A 22,037-nucleotide genomic window follows, 5' to 3' on the forward strand; every position below is an offset into this window, starting at 1 on the left:
TAAACAGTTATTGTTTCTTTTATTAATTACTGTCGCATTTATTCCAATAGTAAATTAATTCACAGTACAAATGTTTGAAAGTCAGTGTGTGAGATTCGTTATAAGCATATTAAGAAAAACATTTAACGTATGCGATATTGGGAAGACCTATAAGTTATCTTATTATATTACTCAAGGCTTTTTGGTAAATGTATTCGTAAATATTCGGATATGTTTAAAAAGGCCTGAGACCTTCTTGTCAAGGCCAACTGGTTCCACCAATGTCCAGATTCGGAGTGCATCAATCAGGACCATTGGCCTCCTCAACGAAAATATATAACAAATTACTGAAAACTTTGAAAAGCGAGGCAAATAACTTGAGGTTTACCAAATCTTTAAAGAAATTATTATAAAAGAAGTGTTATTACATCGTTTCACAGTATCTGACCGATAGACTTTAATTTCTTTTATAAAAGTTTCCTTTTCGCAATGTGAAGCCAGAGCAAATAAATTAATTATCTTGTAAGAATAGAATTAACTATGGTGGCGCCCTCTCACAACATTGCTGTGCCTAACCAAGGTCCTTATTATAATAAATTATGACGTGTCACGTGCAGAGTATTAACCTTAGGAAAGCAATAAAGATTTTGAGATATAGTCTTAAAAATCTGATTATTTTCATGTCGTATTTTAATACATAAAGCAGCGTATTTTTAGTGTATTTTCAGAATAATACGATTATGAATTAAAACCTCGTTTTATGGGATTTATAAAAAGTAGATCTAATTCGATTTTTCGAATCGATGCCAACCGTGAAACGTTCAAATTTTTGCAAAATGTACAAATTTCCGTTTCAAAATCAACAATGTAACAAAATTTAAATCAAAACAAGAATATTTATATAAAATTTTGTGTGTTTTTGCGCAATACATTTAAATTACACGAAATGATGAGTTTTACATACAGAATTTGTTCCAATCCATTTAGAAATTTAAACCAAGGAATCTATTCTATTGGCTTTAATAATTTTGGTAAGTTTTTCAATAAATAAATCAGTGGCGCTACATTTTAAAGTCTAGGCCTCATATTTGTGTTTCATGGTGGTTTGTCAATGTAATAGACAAGTAGGTGATCAGCCGATCTCCTCACGATGTTTTCCTTCACCGTTCGAGCGATAGTCACCCCACACTGCAAGCTATCGTAATTATTATAAATGTCCGAAAGTTTGGAGTTTCCTTCCTCTTGGGAAGTGAAACCTTTATAGCACATGCCTGCTTTTCATAATAAATATAGAATTAAATGGGTAGAAATGATTTTGAATGCTAAGTTTTAAAAATGTCTAGGTTTACGGAGTTATTCTAAAGACAAGGGACAATGTTGCAAGGATGTGGCTCAAACTGAGGGTAGACGCGTGGAACCTTGGCCGAAGTCAGACCCGCCGCCTCCTAACTGGCAAGGATGCTGTCCTAGAGAACCACAGCCTCCAAACTATGACCCCTATAGGATAAAAGTCCCTGACGTGGTCGTGCCGCCTCTACCCGCAAGCAACGCCAAGGTAAAACTTAAGTTATTATTATTCCCAGCAGAATTTTCTTAGTCGTATCCAGAGGAAAAATCTTTGATACTATATTATGTTTAATCATAGGTATCCTCTGAATACGATCAAAGTTCCTTGTCTAATACCAAGTGACATTCCAACCAAGTGCGTTAGACGAAATCAGAGCCTGTATCGCGACGTGATAATCTAATGAAAACCAGTTTGTACTTTGTTCATCAGTGGACTGGAGTGATGTGGACGACCCAGCGAGATCCGCAGCGTGGCCAGAATGTAACTGAGGAACAGTACCAATCGGGCTTTCCGCAACACACTCATCACCAACAACACGAGCAAAACGAGCAACAGGCAATGGAAGCTAAAGAAGAGGAAGAGAGCGGAGGTTTCTTCGGCTATCTCAAAAACCTGTTTGGGAGAGGCAAAAAGGGAAAAGGCGAGGGAGAAATGTCCATAACTGGCGAACAAAATATCCATTGGTGTTATACCCATTAACCGATCAATCGGTAAGAAGATATATTAATAGAGAAAGTGTAGTTTATGAAGATTTCGTCCAACGCACTATTACCCGTAGCCATAACTGTTATCATAACATGACATTTTTCAACAGGAGTTCCAATCAGGCGAGATGTTGAAACCTGATAATGCATTTGGGAGAGGACTAAAAGATTTATTCTTCGATTCTCCCATAGTCCATCCCAACTATTGGCAGGATAAGCCTAATAAGAAGTTAGTCAATACCAGCGAAAAGCAAGAGCTGCCGAAACTCGGTTACCATGGCAAGGATAAATACAAATATGCATTTCATGAACCTTGGAAACCACTAGATAGAATCGGTCTGCTGGAGAAAGCGGAGAGAGGAGAGACCGACCAATCCAACGTAGCAGATATACCCAAACAAATTGCTACCTGAACGGGCTCTGATAATATAACAAACACAATTGTTTGAATGTCTCTTGGATTTCAAAAATAAAAAACTTTTTGATAACTACTTTTATTGTTTACACTATTTAAAAAAAAAAATAAACAAGGAACCTAACTGTATACATTATGTTATTGCATAGTATGATCTGGCGGGTAGTTAATAAAGCTGGCACAAAAGTACACATTTGTCTGCAAATGTGTACCTACCTAGTTTGTCCTGCATAGCATAGTGAGTATGTTGGTTTATAAAGCCGATGCTGGAGTGCGCGCGAACCAAAGGCCCATGCTCTGTGCGTCCGGTGCCTGATCCTCCTCCTTGCCCGCCACCACCGCCGCCACCCTTCCCCTGGATCTATGTTTGGATTGTAGGCTCTTTCCTTAGCATCATGGGTATTGTGAGTATCAAGTTCCTTAGAACCCTTATTTATTTAACAAAAACTTTATTTAATATTTATAAATATAGATCTAGTTTTTAGTATTTATATTGTTATTTGATGTACTGCCTTTTGTGTTTTGAATTATTTGATTGACGTCTAAACGTTTACAGCTTTACAAAATTTATTTATGGCGACTGGAGAAAGAAAAACTTGGTGAAAGTGTACCCATATGTAAGTATATATGTACACAATTAAAATATCATAAGATGAAAATATATGTAACTAAAAAATACACTGTTCAATATTTTCGGAGTTATAGAAGTAAATCGGAAAGTCAGAGGTAAGGGAGGGCCTTCAGTGATCAAAACTTGATTGCTTACGGCAATTAATTTGTAATGATGGTTTGAAGGAGGGGGGCATAGAAGGTAATATTTGATCAGGTGGGGCCAATTCTGGTGAGTCCCGACGAATGGCTTCGAACTGTGCTAGCTTGGGTTGATCGGCTGTATCTCTATCTATCTATATCTAGTATATTCAGTCGTTTGAATACCAGCTTTTGCGATGGCTAATGCTAGTTCTTTCTGTAGACGCTCCCGTCTTTCCTCTAATTCACAAAGTTCCGTGGACACTGACGCCAGAAAAATACAATTTTGCATATTTTTAGCATGTAATATTATAAAAACGTTGTTCTGTTGAATATTTAAATGTATTTTAACTAGATTCAATATTAGTAGGAGTCTGTTAATAGGGTAACCAAAAAGATACTTTAAAAAAAAATTTCATAGTTCTTCTTCATTCATTATGATTCCTGTTACATTGCAGGGCGGCCTCGTCGGAAAATTAAGCGGCCCTTCCACTCCAAAGATCTTCCGGCTTGCGTGCAGTATTTGATTATAGGCACCGGGGCTGCTGGCTGGGCGGCTTCTAGGTCTATTCTCGAACACGATGAAACTGCTAAGGTATACCTACGTACAGGATGCCTTTTACCACATTATGTGGCGTCATTTGTTTTTAATTGAAAAAATTGTTACCTACTCCACAAATCGTTTTTGTCGGACATCGTGGCAGAATACGTTTATTTAAAATTAGGAGAATGTATTGCCTATTTGAATGCATTTGTAAACTCTCATGATATAAAAACTTGGCCGCTGAACAAGTGAACGAAAAGATTTCCCAAAACTCAACTCAAAATAATTTATATATAATTTCCCTAAAAATACTAGCGAGGCGGTAAGCAACTTAGTAGATATACAATCTCCTAATTCTAAATATAAACATTTGGTTTTTAGCAAATAACCGATGAGCGCGATCTTTCATTTTGTTAAAAAAATGGTACTTTCCAAATTTATCCAAAATTCTAGCATAATGCTTAACACAATCGTTTAACAGATATTCATGATATCCAAAGAGGACTGCGTGCCATACGATCGACCTCCCATGTCGAAGCACATGTGGTGGAACGCAGAACCACCCGATATCTTGACCCTCAACTATGTGGAGCTGGGAAAGAGACACACGTAAGTATCAATTAAGATGAAACCAATCAATCTCTTTTCGACTGGAAATTATCTTAAATACAATACAAGTTATCGCGGGAATTATATTTATATACAAACTTCGACATACTTGTATGATACACAATTTATCATAAAATAGACCTAGTACCAGTACATTAGTCGTTAGAACTATTGTCAGTCGTAAGGATAAAGAGGAATAATGTATGGGAATAATGAGATTAATGATATTATAGTTACGAATACTTTAAAAGTTCACTATACGCACAAACACTTAGAAATTATAAAATAGAGGGAGTATCTAATCTAACCCAAACAAAATATAAAAGCAAGTGAATGAAATCTGACGATCGACCGAGTTAAAATATATAATATATCAAAATTTATGAAATGTTAAATATGTTTTCTGAACACTACTTTGTTCAATTCAATTTTATTACGAAATTTCAAGAGAGAATCTAACAGGAAACATGGGTACTGCTTACAATTTTGAGAAGATTTTCTTCGCCTTATTTTGCTTTTCTTTTGAAATCGTAAAAACTGTATTTAAACATTAAATTGCACCGAATGAACCTCATTCGTCTCTTCAGGATTATTGAAAATTACTTATTACTTATTTTTTTTAACCGGTAGGATGTACCTCGCCCAGTGCCTCGATTTCTTGGACCCCATAAAGTTCTACCGTAAGAAGAAGGGTCCAGCTGTGTCAATAGCTACAGGCTGGTGCGTATTGCGAGTGGACGCGGATGACCACGTGGCCTATGTCAAGACCCTGTGCGGGGAACAGCCTATATACTACGAGCGTTGCTTGATTGCTCCAGGTTGGTAGTGTTTCTATACTTGTTTTATCCCATCGTAACGCATAAGTTACGGCGTAACTGCATATCAATTTTTAAATTTTTATTCTGTATTACCTTATTATGGAGTTTTATATTATATTTGCTAGGTTTACACTATATCGTAGGTATACCATCATCAGCCGGTTGTCATATCTTGCAAAGAAAATCTACTATAAAGTCATAATCTTAAATCATCTCTGACGTCACAGGTTCGATCCCTGGCCAAGCACCAATTTTTTTTTCTATGTCTGCATTTAAACTCGCTCGTATGGTGAAGGTAAACATCGTGATCTTGCAAAAAAAGTCGTCGGCTTGTGTTGGGCACTATTCGCCTACTTGCCTATTAGATTGATAAAATATGATCATTAATAATAAAGAGGCATAATTTAACTTATAGGTATTTAATTTGTCTAGTGATTCCCTTATCGAATGGAATTTCTTTTTTTTGGATCGTTTTCAGGTTCGAAACCACGGAACTTATCAATATTCAAAAACGCACCGAAGTCAATTCGCGATCGCGTGTGTACACTTCGCACTATACGGGATTTGGAGATCGCCTACCGTAAAGTGAAGAAATCCAAACATGTTACCATCATCGGCGCTGGGCCCCTCGGGTGTGAATTGGCCTGGCATTTAGGAAGAATGAGTAATCATCCATTGTGTTGTATTTTTACCACATTTGAGCCAAATTATTATGCAGAAACCTATTATACATTTTAAATTTAAAAAAAAAAAATTAACTATATCAATAAATAATATTAGTGGATTAAAATTATTAATAAAATTAAACAAAAAACGTTTTAACTTGAAACTGGCATAAAGCTTAGATTAGGAATGCATCCATCTGAATGACTAATCTTGTCAATTTCATAGAAATATCGCCGATACCGATCACTTATTTTAAAGTTTTTGATTTTTATCTATACTAATATTATAAAGAGGAAAGGTTTGATTTTTTGTTTGTTTGTTTGTATGAATTGAATAGGCTCCGAAACTACTTGGCAGATTTGAAAAATTCTTTCACTGTTGGAAAGCTACATCATTCCTGAGTGACATAGGCTATATTTCATTTTCAAAAAAATAGGCATCCTTACTAAAATTACGATAACATTAACATTTGTTTATTATTTGATACAATTCTAACAGATGGCGCTGAGTTAAAGGTAGTAGTTTGGCAAGACGACGTTTGCCAGGTCAGCTAGTTATTAAATATTGTAAACACTAACATTTTTTTTCAGATAAGGTAGTTGAACGGCCAGAACACGAAGACCCGATTCAGTTCGTGCATATTTACAAGGACCGAGGTATTTTGGGCGGCATCATACCAGAGTATTTGGGGGAGTGGGCGGCTGAGAAGATTCGTGCTGAAGGCGTCACTTGTATGAGGCAGAGTGAGTATCTATGGATTGTTGTTTAGTGAAGTTGAATGTTCTAACTACTGAGACGTCGCAGTTGGAACTGGGTTATCAGAACAATTACACTACTCTATGGAACATGTTCGTATACCTACAGCTGATTTTATAAGAAGGTACCTAATAATTGTTAACTATTTTATGTGTATTTGAATGTGTAATATTTTGTCTTTTGTGTTTAATGTATAATTTGCGGATCCGACAGACGTTGTTCAATCTTTTTAACTTCAACTTTCAACTTAATATACCTAGTGTTATATTCAAACTTACCAAAACTCCATATTAAATTGAAATTAATATCTATTAGGCGTGATAGCTCTGAACTAACGGTGATGGGCACTTAGAAATTCATAAGTATTTGTTAAAAATCATAACTTAATTTTTTTAATGTATTTTATCAATATAATAACTTCGATCGAAATGTTTTAAACGCTTTATTTTTCTTACATCCTGTTTGACAATATTTGTAGCATTCTAGCAATAGGTATTATATTTATGTCTAACGCCAAAAAGGTTACATCAAAATTGTATTGCAAGAGTAACGTAACAAAAGTTAGGATTACCTAATATTATGGTGGTTAAGTAGGTATTCTTAAAATTTCCGCGCAATTTTCTTTTTCTTTCTTTCATAAGAACCTTCTAACAATTAGAAACACAACGAAAAAAGTGTGCCATGACCAAGGAAAATAGGGATTCATTTATATATACATATATATGTAGCTGTAGGATCACTGTTAAGCAAATAAGATAATAATGACATTTCAGCTCAAGTGTATGACGCCTTCGAGACTCCGGACGGCCGCTTGGAGTTGACGCTGTCCAATGGAACGTCCATAATAACTGACTATGTACGTTTGACGACTCATGAATATATTTAAAAAAAAACTGAAATCCAGTGGCGTTATCATCTGTTTCATGATCATTTCTCAATCTAATAGGCAAGTAGACGATCAGCCTCCTCTTCAGGTCTAAAACAAGCTGGTTTTCTCATTATATCTTCCTTCAATATTGGTGCACAAAGAGAGAGTCGATTGGTGCACAGCCGCGGATGACTGCTAACGACTCGTAATACCTAAATGATACTTTCTTTCTAATTTATTTCTTCCTTTAAGGTGTTCGTAGCGATAGGTGCGGATCCGAGGACGGAGATAGCGACGCATTCGTACCTGGAGACAGATTCCGTAAATGGCGGTTTCCTTGTCAACACTGAACTGGAGGCTAGGACCCACCTCTATGTGGTTAGATTTTCCTTCACAGAAAACATGTTATTACATTACATTAGTCTTAAAACAATTCAGCAACAAATTTAATTTGTCCAAAAATTTCTCAGAAACTAATTCTTATCAAAATGATTCGAAAGAGATATATTTCAATTTAGCAGTCAGTCCAAGTTTTATCAAAATCGGTTTAGTCGTATTATATTAGGTGTCTTGGTAAAAAATGGAAAATTACCATTTACCCCATATGAGTTTAATATAGGCGGGAGACGCAGCCAGCATCTACTCCCAGTGGAAGGACACGAGGATCCGCATGGAGCACTACGGCCCGGCAGCCGAGCAGGGCTACATTGCAGGCAGTAACATGACTGGATATTGGACTCCTTGCAACATGGAGCCCTACTTCAAATTGTCGCTAGAGGGCGCATTGGTAATGGAGGTGAGTTTTGATATCGAGAAACAATATTCATCATTGCTCACAGCAAACAATGATTTTAATTTTCTTAATATGTCAAAGGTCGCTTTTACAAAGGAAGTTTGATTACTCTTTTAATCTATTGTATAGATTTATCGCGGGCTCTGAACGTCGAAATAAGAAATTCTCTAACGGAAATAAACCTAACTAGAGGCTATTTTTATGACATATTCAAATTTAGGCTCCATCGATACGTTTCGCAGATCGACTACAACAATAACAATTATTGTTATCCCAGGTGGTAGGCGAAGTGGGAGCGTGTATGCCAACAGTGGGCGTGTTCAAGCCTTGCAGCGATGAAGCCAAGCCGCAAGTTCAAGCGGTCGCTGATAATTCTGGCGGCGGAGACCGACCCTGCTATAAGAAGTACTTTTTTAACACTTACTATAGGCAACACTATTCCGAAGAATTTTATAAATGACTGGATTGGCCTAGTTCTAAACAGCAATACATTGAAATGGACGTTTCTGTTTGCGAAAGACTGTAAAAGAAATTATCATTGTATAGAAATAAACAAATCGGAATCCCACAAGTCGGCACCGAATTATCATATAATAAAAAAATGTTATTTAAGAGTTTATTATGAAATATAGGATACGGGTATCACCTATTCCACGTCATTAAATTTGAATCGGTAGACATCCCTACTCAACGGCAAAGTAGACAGTGGGTGTAGGCCGAGAAGCCGGCGTAAAAAACTCTTGGTACCTACTCTTTAAAATATCATACAAATTGACTGGCATAGGCAATGGGCAAATAAACCCATTTGATTTTAAAAAAAGCAATTATTATTTTTTAAATATTTATGAATGAATATAAATGATTATTTGTTAATGTAGATAAATAATCTTAAATGTCTGTTTAGCATTTATTTTCTTTTAGATCTGACCAATACCAGAACAGATACAAGCGTGGTCTGCTGTACTATCTTCGAGATGAATATATAGTTGGCATCGTGTTCTGGAATATGCCACCTATGGAGGATCGGAAAGACGTTGCCACGGAGGTAAAACCGAGAATATAGCTTGCTTTGTTTGTTCGGTTTATATAAGTGTATGCGGTCATTACATACAGAATTTAGTATGTGTGGCTAGGCTAAAATAGTAATAATATTAAGTTGCTTGTCAGATTCGCTAGAGATATGAAACGTGGTTTCTTAACATGCAGGAAGCGATAAATTGACACAATTTTTGTACTCTCAAGTTTTTATACCAACTCGTCATACTGAGCTGTTTGATATTCCTTATTTATTTTTTAAAGATGCTAAGGAATTAAAGGAAATCGGTTCTTAAGGTTTTTTAAGATCACATTAAAACGAGCACACGCATTTAGCCACCCTTACACATTCCCACAGATACCTCAACAAATAAATTATTAGTAAATTGTATACAAAGTTCTTAGTAAGTATATAATATTATGTAAACCGTTTTGACTATAAGATATTATCCAAAACCACGTTAACAAGGTTTGACAAATTAACATAAATGAAACGCTAAGCTTCCAAGGTGCTAAATGATTGGTGGATTTAATTAGTATCATGCTTTGTTTGAGTGTTGAGTAAATTATATTACATTAATAATAATTATATTATATTAATAATATAATATTGTTTATGAATGTCTCCACATCGGTAGACACACAAATTGTGAAAATATAATAAAAAACTTACAGATACTCAGAGCTCGTCCAAAATACAAAGAAATTAACAAGATCTCTGAACTGTTAGGCTTCCCCGAGACAGAGTGCGACTACAAGCCAGAAGAACAACTGCGCGTTAGCGCACCATGCATAAAGAAGTTGGTATCAGTTTAAAGTTACAGTCTTGTGGCATTAATCTAATATTATAACACTTGTTTACAAAACGTGGACTACAGACTAAAACTACGTTGGTAACAAACCCAGTACTGATTAGAAATTTCAAATAAGGCTCGGATGTCATCTGAACCTTAATTTTTTTTCTTTTCCTACTAAGTTTTTATTACATTCCTTTATTTTTTGCGACTGAGGCGAAAACTGAGGCGCTGTGGTATCTGGCTAAATGACCAGCGCTGTGGAGCATTCTGCTCCTCAGCATAATGCTGAGTCAAGGCCAATTACAGCCACAGCACACACGCATTACATTAAAGGGATTTTTTTTTTCATTATTTTTGATATCTCATTTTCTTTTATTATTGTTATTTTGTGTGGTTTGTATGTAATAATTGTGTCTGTCTGAATTAAATATTCTTGCATATATTGAATGGGTGGTAAACGCTTGCTCCTAGCATAATCTTTCTTTTTTTTCGTGGGGAAATGCGTTAGGCATACCCTCTCGCGGCACGGTTGCCTGTTGAAGGGTTATGTGGAACTCGCCGCTGTGCATACCCACTAAACCCCATGGCGCCACCAACAATCGCCCGAGGCAGGACACGGTAACAGCTTAGCCTTGTCCGCATCCAGCCACGCGATCAACCTTTAAAACTCACGGTCCTCTGCGGTCATGAATGATGTCAATTGGACCTTGGCTCAGCAAGGGCCATTCACATCGGCCAATTCGCCCATTTAATGAAGCTGGGGGAGGCCGGGCACAATGCTTGCAGGGATACGTTAGCATCCCTTCTAAAATTATCTGTCTAAGGCGACTTTGAAAATTCATCAAAATGTGTTGTTTTAGTATTTTACATACAGTCAAATAAGGATTATTTAAATATCCGGTGTATTATTAAGTGTTGCATACTATAAAAATAAGAAACAAAATCTTTTATGGTATATTTAATTCAAAAATTATTAACTTTCTTTTCTTTTACAGCCGGCGTGAATTCTGAATCCATCAAGAGTAAAGACAACGAAAAATAAATTAAATTGTTTGTTCTTACAAAATAAGAAATCAACATAACTTATTAAACTTTATATTTATGAACTAGTGTTTTTAATTATAAATAAAAATATTCAATCTCACTATTGATAATACTTTTGCATACGATAACATGCAAAAAATATGACTTATAATAAGAGAAGTGAAGTCTACAAAATCTTGGTCATCTTTGATTGTCATTAAAATGAATGATTTAAACATTCATCGAATTTAAATATTTTGTGTAAACGTCAAAGTTTAAAACAATGGGAATTTATCTCGAATTCTACATTCGAGTAAGAACTGAACTGAATACCCCAGGCCCAGACGGTTGATAAAAACGCAATTTAATTTAAAAACATATTAATACTGATATTAATATGTTATCCTAGAAAAGGAACTGTATGGAATACTGCAACGATCTATTATTACCAATTTTGAACATTGGCTTTTTACTTCCTTTGAAGGATGGGCTGCAATTCTATTACGCAAAGCTTGCCTACCTAATTTATCTTCATTTCCATAACTTGTATAGTATATGTCTTCTAAAACAAATATATGTAATAATATATTCAGATCCGTGGACAAGTCATTGGATAAATCCAAGATAATGTTATTTACTTTATACTGTATCTTTTTCTTTATACCAAAACTATTAATCATCATTTGCCAAGCGTGAAAGAAAAGTCTCCATATAGTAGCGGAGTGTGATTTCACATCTTCACAGAATGTTTCAATACATATCTTGCTTAAGTCTTTTGTAGTTATTTCATAAAGGCTATTTAGCGAACTTTTTTCACATTTCGATAGGACCTTTAAATATTCTGCTGCCAACTTAAAATTAGTTATCATCACATAGTTTTCTTTGGTTGGTAACTTATTATCTAAAGTATCAATAAGAAAATTAAGTACAATGGAATTATTCCTCTGTAACATGTCTTTGTAAGACATATGAGAAATAAAAGAATTCATATTGTATCTAACCATAGACAGGCCCTGCGTATTTCTATTCCAAATTGTAAAGATGTTCTCCAAAACAGGAACTAATATTTTTTTACAAGCTTCCAGTTTTTTCTTATCTGTGCTCTGTATGGAGACACAATCCAAGAGCATGCTCATAAATGTCCAATCTAATTTTTCAGTCCATAGTCGTGAAATTATAGTGTCCTGAACCATTTCAGCTACAAAATCTAATTCAAGAGTGGGTAAGACATGGTTATAATTAATTTTGGAAACAATATTATTCATGAATCGTTGGCAGTTACATCTTAAAGGTAATTTTTTTAAGAATTTATAACTGATTATACAATATTCTGTACGGACAACTAATGGCACCTTTTCAATCTTGCTCAGCAAATTATAAACAATTATACTCTCTTGGTCTGTTAAACTTTCTATAAGACATTTTAAGTATCTCCACTCTTCTTCTATACAACTATTGTATGATTTATTACTGTTCATATCATTTTTATTAAATATTTTTAAAGAATTGTATGACTTTTTGAAAATGTCTGCACGGACAGAACTGTGTTTTGTATTACTCCACATACTCGAAATTATTGTTTTACCATCTTCTCTGTCAAATTTTGCAAAAGCTTGTTCAACACATAACTTTTGTACATATTCAGGCCATTCTTGTAGTTCAATACATTCTATAGTTTGTTTAGCTGGCAAACTGTGCAAAACAGATTTTATGGATGACAATGATTCCAGATGATACATATCTTTACCATATGAAAGTACCAATTCTATTGAAGGTTTTGGACGGGCTCTATACATATTTTTAACAATAAAATGTGGCAGTGTGATGATCTTGGTTTTATTCAATTGAATGATATCATGCTTTGTCATACTACAAAGTATACAGTCTAACATTTCATCTTTATTTAGCAAAGCAAATATTTCTTTTGAAGGCTGTGAGTACAACTTTGATATTAGCTCAATTTTCAAATCTTTTGCTATTGTATCAGACCAGAACATCCGTAATTTTGTACAAAATCTTTTCATTGGTTTATCTTCTAAACATAAAGAGATAATAGCTTTCTTGTTTAACTCTAATAATGTGGGATTGTGTTTTAAGACATTTAGACAAGTACCTTGATCGCATTTGATTAGAAATGATTCATTAAATAAAATTTTGCGCCAAATTCGATTTCTAGTATATAAATTTTTTAAACATGTTTTTGATGTATCTTTCATAGATTCAACCAAATTTTTAATTTTTTTAACGATCTCTGGATAATTTTGCCAATTTTCACCCCAATTGTGTAACAATAATAAAATTCTTTCAAGACCTAATAATACATCTTCACCTTCACATTTTTCTATATGGTTTTCTGCTAACCTGTACAAAAATGTAAACACTTTTTTCTTTTCCAGTTTATTAAATTTCTTTTGCTCTGATGCAAATCTTTCAGAAGTTGACAATTGTGAAAGTATTTTGTCAGGTACTTCTTTGTCATTCAGAACATGGTATATTATAATAGATTTTTTGCAGGCTTCTAAATGTTTTTTGTTTTCATTATAGACACCAATTTGTACATAAATGTTATTAAGGAGTGTCCATGTGTCTTCTATAAATGTAAATGTTTTAAATTTTTTAATTACACCATGGATAAATTGTAAAATGTATTTTTTAGGAGTCTTTTGGTCATCTAGACCTTCATGGAATTCCTCCAATAATCTTTTCAGTTGTTGTTTATTATTTGGCTCACATTGTGATAATTTTCTGAGGAAATTACCTTGGTTGTTTAATTTTAGTAAAGTATCACGTTTTTCTGGTGAAAAAAGTTCATTGATCTTTTTGTTACCTTCATATTTTAATAGAAAACTGTGTAAATCATCTTTTTTTATATACTTAGCAAAACTTTTACTATCTATGAAATCCCCATATCTATCAAAATTATTTAAAAGACACTGTGGATATCTTTTCATTACCAATTTGGTGTACTTAGCATTTAAAACAGGTAACTGGCCAGTTTCAACAGTATCTAAAATTTTAAAATACTCCTCACCATATTTGCTTAAAGTAAACATGGCCTTTTTAAGCATTGGTTTTTTCCAATAGACACATTTTACATAAACACGTAATGGCTCCATTGTATGCCATAATAGCCTTAAAAATATATTTTCAGGAATTCTATATATATCTTGTTCTAATCTTGATGTTATAAAGGCAACAGAACAATTGGGTAGCCATTTCATTGCAGTAATCAAGTCTATACCAACAAGATAGATAAAGAATTTTTCATTACGGCTTGGATCTTTCAGATTGAGTCTAATGCGAAGTAGCAACTTATTCCTTGCTTCTGTCAACATATAAGGCAATAGTTCATTATGCAAATAGTGTGGACTTATAATTTGTTCATACTGTGGATCTTGAATTAACCATAATGAGTGTTTAATAGCTCTTGATATATATAGCATGTCCTCGCACTTTAAAACATTTAGTATAAAATCAACATTCCTATTGTGACATGCCATTTCAATTTTTAATAAATTTTCTTCATCTGATTGGCTATAATCTATACATTTGATTTCTTGGTGATGCTTCTGAATAGATAGTTTATTCAAATATTTATGTTTCTCTCCAAGCGTTACTCCTAAGATGGACATTTTTAATTGTAGCTTATCTGTAATGGCAAAGTAAAATAATTATATATTAAAGTTTAAAATAGCAAAAGAACGAACTTTTGAATCTACTAAATTTAGAAATGCCTGTTATAACAATTTTTAATGTTGTGAAATAGTAGGGGTGTTAGCTTAAATATTGTGCAATTTTCCAGTAATAGTCATCAAGAAGCATACTCAATACTGCTATAGGGTCATCAATCAGATAACTGTTATAAAATCGTAAAGAGTACAGATTTAATTGTATTATTTACTTACATAAACCACAACAATCACTTCAATTTATGAACTCACTCAAATATTGCAGTTTAGGATTAACGAATCACTAGTAACGATAATGTCTAGAATTATAATTATACAGTAAGGTACGATGCTACGAAATGTACTTTTAACACTGAAGTCTGAATTCTAAATCTATAACGCCCGGCGGCCGCGGACCGGCTTGTTAGTTTTTTTTTTTTTTCCCCTTTCTTGGCCTGCACGGTTTGTGCGTCAGCCATGTACAAAAGTTAGGAAGTGCATTATTAGGTTTATTGGATAGGAAATTAGTACGGAATTTGGAAAAGGATCAGATAAATTTTTTTATAAGTACGTATATACATAAAACATAGGTTATAATTTTATATTGTTATGAAAAATGAAACTAGCTAAAATTTTATATACATCAATATTTATATTAGATAAAAGGACAGAAATAGAAGTAGGAAAAGGAATATTTATGGATAAAAGCGAGGATATAAAAGCGGAACGGTCATGTCTATTACAGGCAAAAAATATATGGTTAAAATCCCCAACGTCATTGCCACACTCACATGTGTCGTCAGGCAAAAGGTTAAGCCTTGCCAAATGCAAGGGTATGCATGCATGGCCCAGCCTCATACGTATAAGGGTCGAAGTAATATCTTTACCAAGCGTCAAAGTAGAAAACCATGGTTTAGGAGGTATATCCCCCTGAATCATGTTGTAATACCGTCCTTTCGTCTGACTTGAAGAACGCCAAATGTTTATCCAAGATTTTATTAACTGGGATTTAGGAAGGAGAGTTAAATCACAAGAAAATTTTTTGTATGGAACCAGGTCTCCGTCATTGACCGCAGCTTTGGCAAGCCTATCAGCCTTGGTATTGCCAAAGATACCTGAGTGACCCGGAATCCAAGCAAAAGATACAGTGTACTTTTTGATGAAGCATTGATATAATAAATCGCGACATGCAATAATTACTGGGTGATTATTTATATTACGGCTAAAAGGAAATCTTTTCAACGCTTGGAGGACACTTTTAGCGTCAGTTAAAATTATTGACTTTTTAAGCTTCATTATTAAAATGTACTCCAGAGACCTCAGCAGACCAAAGCATTCTCCAGTAAATACTGAAGTCTCTGGAGGTAATTTTATTTTCTGTACAATGTCAAACTGTTGATGGAAAACGCCAATTCCCACACACTCCTCGGGACCGGGTTTGGAAGCATCACAAAAAATTAAATGGTAATGTTTCCATTGGCTGTCACTGTCAATAATATCAGTAAATTTGGCATTTGCAGAAAGATCTTGTTTACTTATACCGAAGTCAAACAAAATAGTAGGATCTAATGTTAATGCATCATAGTTAACACAAAATATAGGAAGGAATTGTGATCTGTGTGTTGGAGCTTGAAGAGCTAAGTATTTTTGGAGACTAATAATAAGGCATGGCGGCGATTTATGAGCCCAGTACGGGTAATTCATACATTCCAACAGAGACCGTAACTTAGAATAAAGAGGATGATTATAGACTTGTAATGCCCTAAACAGGAACCTGTCACAAAGAAATTGTCGTCTGAGGTGCAGGGGAGCTTCAGAACATTCGACCTGCAAAGCGTTAATAGGGCTCGATCTCATAGCCCCAGTAATTATTCTCAGAGCCTTAGACTGGATAATGTTTAACTTATGGAGAGCTACTGCACTACAGGGTTCAAGTATAAATGTTCCATAGTCTAAAATACTCCTTATTAGTGCATTATATAGAAGCTTTAAAGAGAAAGGGTGGGCTCCCCACCAAACTCCAGAGAGACAACGCAGTATATTTAGGATCTTCTCACATTTGGCACTTATATATTTGCAATGAGAGCTTCCTGTAAGTTTCGAGTCTAAAATTACCCCAAGAAATGTTGCTTCACTTTTAACAGGAACTCTAATATTATTATAAAATACAGTTACTGATGGAGGAAGTCTCATACGTGAAAATAAGACTATTATACTTTTATGAACTGAAAGGCTTAGAGAGTTATTGTCCAGCCAGACTTTTAGCAACTGAAGGGAGTATGTCATAGTATCAGATATGTTGTCAATAGAATTACCTGAGATATATAAGAGTAAATCATCTGCATATTGGAGTGAGTTAACTTTACCCTTAAGGGAGGCTTCCAGATCATGAGAATATATATTGTAAAGTAAGGGACTCAAAACTGATCCCTGTGGTAAACCTTTCCAGGCAATACGGGATTGGTAGGAATCTTCTGACATTACTTTAAGCATTCTACCAGAGAGAAGATTTATTATGAAACTTATAAAAATTTGTGGGATATTCAAATTAATCATTTTTTGTTTCAGAATTATAAGGTTGACATTATCATAGGCTGCAGACACATCTAAGAATGCTGCTATCACAGGCTTGTTGTATGAAAATGCCAATCTTAAGTCTGTCATAAATATACTGAGACTATCCATAGTACCCCTGCCTTTCCTAAATCCAAACTGGTTTGGAGATAATAACCCGTTACTCTCAATAAACCATTCTAACCTATTTTTAACTAAATGTTCAGAAATTTTGGATATAACTGAAGCTAATGCAATTGGTCTGTATGATGATGGATCATTAATCGGTTTGTTAGGCTTATGTATTAGGATAACTTCGTGGATTTTCCATGATGGAGGAATATTACCTGATGTTAAAATTGAATTAATTAAACTGAGAAAATAAGAAAGGCTGGAGTCATTTAGGTTTTGAAGAAAAGAATATGGAATTCCATCACAACCTGGGGCTGAGTCCCTAAGTTTTGAAAGAACCCCTTTGAGTTCTGAAAGGCTAAACGAAATGAGTGAATCACTACTTCTGTGCTGGGAGAGGAAAGAAGGCTGTGAGTGAAAAGAAATATTATCTATAAATGGCACATATGGTGGAGCTAATTTGTCTAGAAACAAATCAACTGTACTGCTATCCATAAAATGAGATCTAGGAGGTTTAAAGGCAGATCTGAATCTCCAAATATTTTGCCAAACTTCCGATGGAGAAATGTCTGGTGAAATTGAGGCACAAAAAGATTTCCAGCCTTTGAATTTTTTTTGCTTTAATAATTTACGTGTTTTAGTTATAAGATTACTAAGAATATTAAAATTTTGTGTTGTAGAATTTTCTCTGTAATTCCTTTCAGATTTCTTTCTCTCCGCTACAGCCGCAGAACACTCACTGTCCCACCAAGGTGGTGATGGAATATACCCATTGCCACTTTTATTTTTAATTGGAAAAACTTCCTCAGCAGCCTGTAATAGGGCTTGTGTTAAAGCTTCAGCACAAAAATGATTATTGCTGTCATTTACTGGAGGTATGGTTGTTAAATTTTGTTGAACTTTATCTTTAAATAATGACCAGTTGACTTCCTTAAGTTTATATTTAAGACGGGGAGGAGCCTTTGTCTGTTCTCTAATTTTTTGAGGAAATGATACAATTACTGGAAAGTGATCGCTTCCGTATGAAGACGATAGAGTCCACCAGTTTAATGTAGGAGCAAGGGAAGGGCTACACAGGGTAAGATCTGGTGCACTAATACCCTCATGGGGCTGTGTCCTTCTAGTAGGACAACCGGTGTTTAGAAGGCATAAATTATAATCATCTAAGATGTCCAAGATTCTAGCCCCATAATGATCAGACTTAAAACTTCCCCACATAGTATGTTGTGCATTGAAATCTCCCGTGACCAAAATAGGGCGCGGGAGGGAAGATAGAATGCTACAAATATTGTCAAAGACTTCAGTGGAAGGGTGAGGTATATATATATTTACAATACAAATATTATTTACACTAGCAGCAATAATAGAAAATTTATCACTGTGATTGGGGATGGGTATGTGAACAAATGGCACACCTCCTCTAAGAATAAGTGCAACTCCACCATACCCATCTGTTCTGTCTTCTCTAAGACAGATATGTCCTTGAATTCTAAAATTGAATCCGGGACGAAGCCAAGTCTCTTGAAGAGAGACGGCAAATGGTTTGTAATTATTTAATAAAAAAATTAGGTCACTTTTTTTACTATTAATGCTCCGGCAATTCCATTGAATCACCAGAGACTGGTTTTGAGGATGGTCTTGACTGTCCATTAGTTAAAAAACTTTTTGTAGAAGGGGCATCGTTGGACGGTATTTTAATTATGTCAGATTGTGAAAGGTACTGTATTATAGAAATGATGAGATCCTTTGTTATTATTTCTGACAAATCATTATAGTTGTTGAGACAACCTTTAGAAAAGGAAGGAATGTTGCTGTAATCTTGGATAAGCTCTGCATGCGTTTTTTGATCATATCCCTTACTTACATTTTTAGGACGAGCTTTGGGTTTCATGAATACTGTTTTCCTAAATGACTGTGTGGAAGTCTTAGTAGGGCTTGTTAAATTATAGGGACTGGAATAAGAAATATTCGGACCAGAATGGGCCGATGACGCAGAAGCAACAACGTCTGCATAAGATTTAGAAATTGGTGGATGGACTTTACTGGCTTCTGAATATGATATTGACTTTTTAGCCATTGTTTCTTTAATAGCTTTTTGCCTAGCATACTCTGGGCACTTTTTATCCGTTGCAAAATGAGAACCAGAGCATAAGATACACACAGCATCATCCCTTTCAGTCTTGCAACTAATACTTGAATGGTTGTCACCACATTTGTAACACCTTGGAGTGCCTCTGCATTGCATTTTGGTGTGACCAAAACGGCAGCAATTGAAACATTGCAGTGTGGGGTAAATATAAAGGTCTACAGGTAGGGAGTTGTAGCATATAAAGACCTTGGGAGGTAAGATCTTCCCATCAAAGGTTAAGACTACAGTCTCAGTTGGAATGAACTTGGAATTCTCTCCTTCAAAGATTTTCCTGTTTAACCTCCGAACTTTCAAAAGACTTCCACAATTCTGCGGAAGCTCAATGTTTTCTAAAATTTCTTTTTCATCCCATTCACACGGAACACCTCTCACAATTCCCATGCGGGTGATTGTGAAAGCCGGAATAAAGGCTTTGTATTTATTTGTGTTGAGAGATTTATGATTTAAAAATAAGTTAGCATCTTTAAATGTCTCAAATTGCAATGACAACATATTCCTCCCTATTTTTTTTATACTTCCCTCTACAATGCTTTTTACATAATTTTTTTTAAGGAAAAATCCAAATTGTATGGGGTGAACAGATCCGGTTTGATTTGTTTCCATGATTTTTTGAACATGGACAACATAAGGCGCAGGGTCTGACGCCTGGTAAAGCGACCTAGCAACGCGAGGATTAATTGAAATATTGTTAGAGTGGGCAGCCTCATTTGGGGGTATTTCTGTTGTTTTTACATCAGACTCGATGACTTTAGGAGTTATATTGTCTTTTAAATCATTAGGGAAATTTTGGGAACTTTTTCTCTTTTTTTCATTTCTCACAGATACTCTTTTTCTTTTAACAGACTTCGTGCTATCCGAACAGTCTGTATCGATAATGGAACCTTCCGTTTCCATTCCAGACGCATCGATTGTAACTACATGAGACACCTGGAGGGATGTCCCTCCAGGGTCTTCGGGCTCCATCATGGACGACAAGAGAAAAATTCTTATCTACATATAATAAAATAAAATAACTTACCAGGCTATTAAGACAAACTAAAAATATAAATAATCAACAATAACTACTACTATATACACCTTATAACTTAACTGATCCTGTATTTTTTATTTTAATTTAATTTTCAAAAGTTAAGCCAAAAAAAAGACGCCCGCCTATTTTTACACTTCCCGCGCTTTTTTTTCGGCTTGTTAGTTGTTGTGACTTGTGTCTAATAAAACATTAAAGTTTAACAACACACACAGTTTTTTTTTTTTTTTTTTCCCTTTCTTGGCCTGCACGGTTTGTGCGTCAGCCATGTACAAAAGTTAGGAAGTGCATTATTAGGTTTATTGGATAGGAAATTAGTACGGAATTTGGAAAAGGATCAGATAAATTTTATTATAAGTACGAATATACATAAAACATAGGTTATAATTTTATATTGTTATGAAAAATGAAAATGGCTAAAATGTTATATACATACATCAATATTTATATTAGATAAAAGGACAGAAATAGAAGTAGGAAAAGGAATATTTATGGATAAAAGCGAGGAAATAAAAGCGGAACGGTCATGTCTATTACAGGCAAAAAATATATGGTTAAAACCCCCAACGTCATTGCCACACTCAAATGAGTCGTCAGGCAAAAGGTTTAAGCCTTGCCAAATGCAAGGGTATGCATGCATGGCCCAGCCTCATAACACACACAGTTTGTCATGGCGGTTGTCAAATATCATTCAAACTTTTTAAAGTCTTCCTTAAAATGAGATTCTGAAAAGACATTGATTATTGTGAATGACATGTTGACGTACGGGATTCATACATAGCACTGTGCATTTATAAAACGTAGTTATCTGTGATAGTTTTTTAATGGTTGTTTAATGTTTTGACTTTTGTAGTTAAATATTATTTACACAATTTAGCTGTGAATAAAAATTGTGAATTTTATCAATTGAAATATTTGTAATGACTATGTAAATAAAATGCATGTTGAATAATGAAAACTATACCTTCTTGGGACCATAATTTTCTGAATATACTAGTTTGTTATCAAATAAGATGGCATTTTGAAAATTTATATATAGGTAAGCATTCTCAACTCATTCATAGTCTTAAACAGAGTAATTAATAAAAAATGCAAGTATTGAGAGTAATGTTAAAATTTGATGGATATCAGTAAGTAAGTAATAAGCACGCATTTCATTAATATGATATTAATGCAATTGCATCAGAAAATCACACTTTTACATTGATAGTTAATATGTCCTTATGAGAATAAATAGTTACTTTATTTTTTACTAGAATTAATCTCAACTTTTTGAAGCTTTGCTTAAAATACAAACTGGCAATGGACCCTAAAGTACCAGTCAATATAACAAAATAAAACAAGCTCTAAGGATGCAACAGCAATGAAATCCTGTATAAATAAGGTAAGAATTGTTTCTGATG

General features: G+C 34.5%; 3 protein-coding genes across 7 annotated transcripts in view; 2 read left to right on the plus strand and 1 right to left on the minus strand.

Moving 5' to 3' along the window:
- The first annotated feature begins 692 nt into the window (after positions 1 to 692).
- LOC111000062 (apoptosis-inducing factor 1, mitochondrial-like) lies at positions 693 to 11,115 on the plus strand. Its single transcript, XM_022269400.2, has 16 exons — positions 693 to 1,010; positions 1,323 to 1,534; positions 2,707 to 2,850; positions 3,003 to 3,063; positions 3,655 to 3,791; positions 4,222 to 4,349; positions 4,980 to 5,167; positions 5,646 to 5,831; positions 6,424 to 6,576; positions 7,363 to 7,445; positions 7,710 to 7,835; positions 8,077 to 8,253; positions 8,528 to 8,655; positions 9,172 to 9,295; positions 9,961 to 10,085; positions 11,078 to 11,115. Exons 1-16 carry the CDS (start codon positions 926 to 928, stop codon positions 11,091 to 11,093), a joined length of 2,073 nt encoding a protein of 690 aa, XP_022125092.2. The 5' UTR covers positions 693 to 925; the 3' UTR covers positions 11,094 to 11,115.
- On the minus strand, positions 11,026 to 15,200 carry LOC111000070. The gene is made up of 2 exons (XM_022269412.2): positions 15,011 to 15,200; positions 11,026 to 14,754 (listed from the first exon to the last, which is right to left on the minus strand). Exon 2 carries the CDS (start codon positions 14,735 to 14,737, stop codon positions 11,498 to 11,500), a length of 3,240 nt encoding a protein of 1,079 aa, XP_022125104.2. The 5' UTR covers positions 14,738 to 14,754; positions 15,011 to 15,200; the 3' UTR covers positions 11,026 to 11,497.
- A 6,286-nt stretch (positions 15,201 to 21,486) lies between these two features.
- Positions 21,487 to 22,037, plus strand: part of LOC111000076 (protein cramped) — a 28,572-nt gene continuing 28,021 nt past the window's right edge. For 3 of the 5 annotated variants that reach the window (XM_045631720.1, XM_045631719.1, XM_045631721.1), the window contains exons 1-2: positions 21,487 to 21,673; positions 21,913 to 22,018. Coding sequence is in view for 2 of the 5 variants with exons in the window: in XM_045631719.1 (XP_045487675.1) it covers positions 21,998 to 22,018 (21 nt within the window). In the remaining 3 variants the exon portion in view is untranslated. Of the gene's footprint in view, positions 21,674 to 21,890; positions 22,019 to 22,037 lie in introns of those variants that run through there. The other 2 variants (XM_045631718.1, XM_045631722.1) reach the window with 2 other exon arrangements.

This window comes from Pieris rapae, chromosome 16, assembly GCF_905147795.1.
Source record: "Pieris rapae chromosome 16, ilPieRapa1.1, whole genome shotgun sequence".
Classification (NCBI taxonomy): domain Eukaryota; kingdom Metazoa; phylum Arthropoda; class Insecta; order Lepidoptera; family Pieridae; genus Pieris; species Pieris rapae.

Excerpts from the sequence above, each read along its gene's own strand:
- LOC111000062 (XM_022269400.2), top strand. The coding sequence starts at position 926 with ATGATGAGTTTTACATACAGAATTTGTTCCAATCCATTTAGAAATTTA. Across the intron at positions 3,064-3,654 it reads TGGTGAAAGTGTACCCATAT|GGCGGCCTCGTCGGAAAATT; the intron begins GTAAGTATATAT and ends GTTACATTGCAG. Across the intron at positions 8,656-9,171 it reads GACCGACCCTGCTATAAGAA|ATCTGACCAATACCAGAACA; the intron begins GTACTTTTTTAA and ends ATTTTCTTTTAG.
- LOC111000070 (XM_022269412.2), bottom strand. The coding sequence starts at position 14,737 with ATGTCCATCTTAGGAGTAACGCTTGGAGAGAAACATAAATATTTGAAT.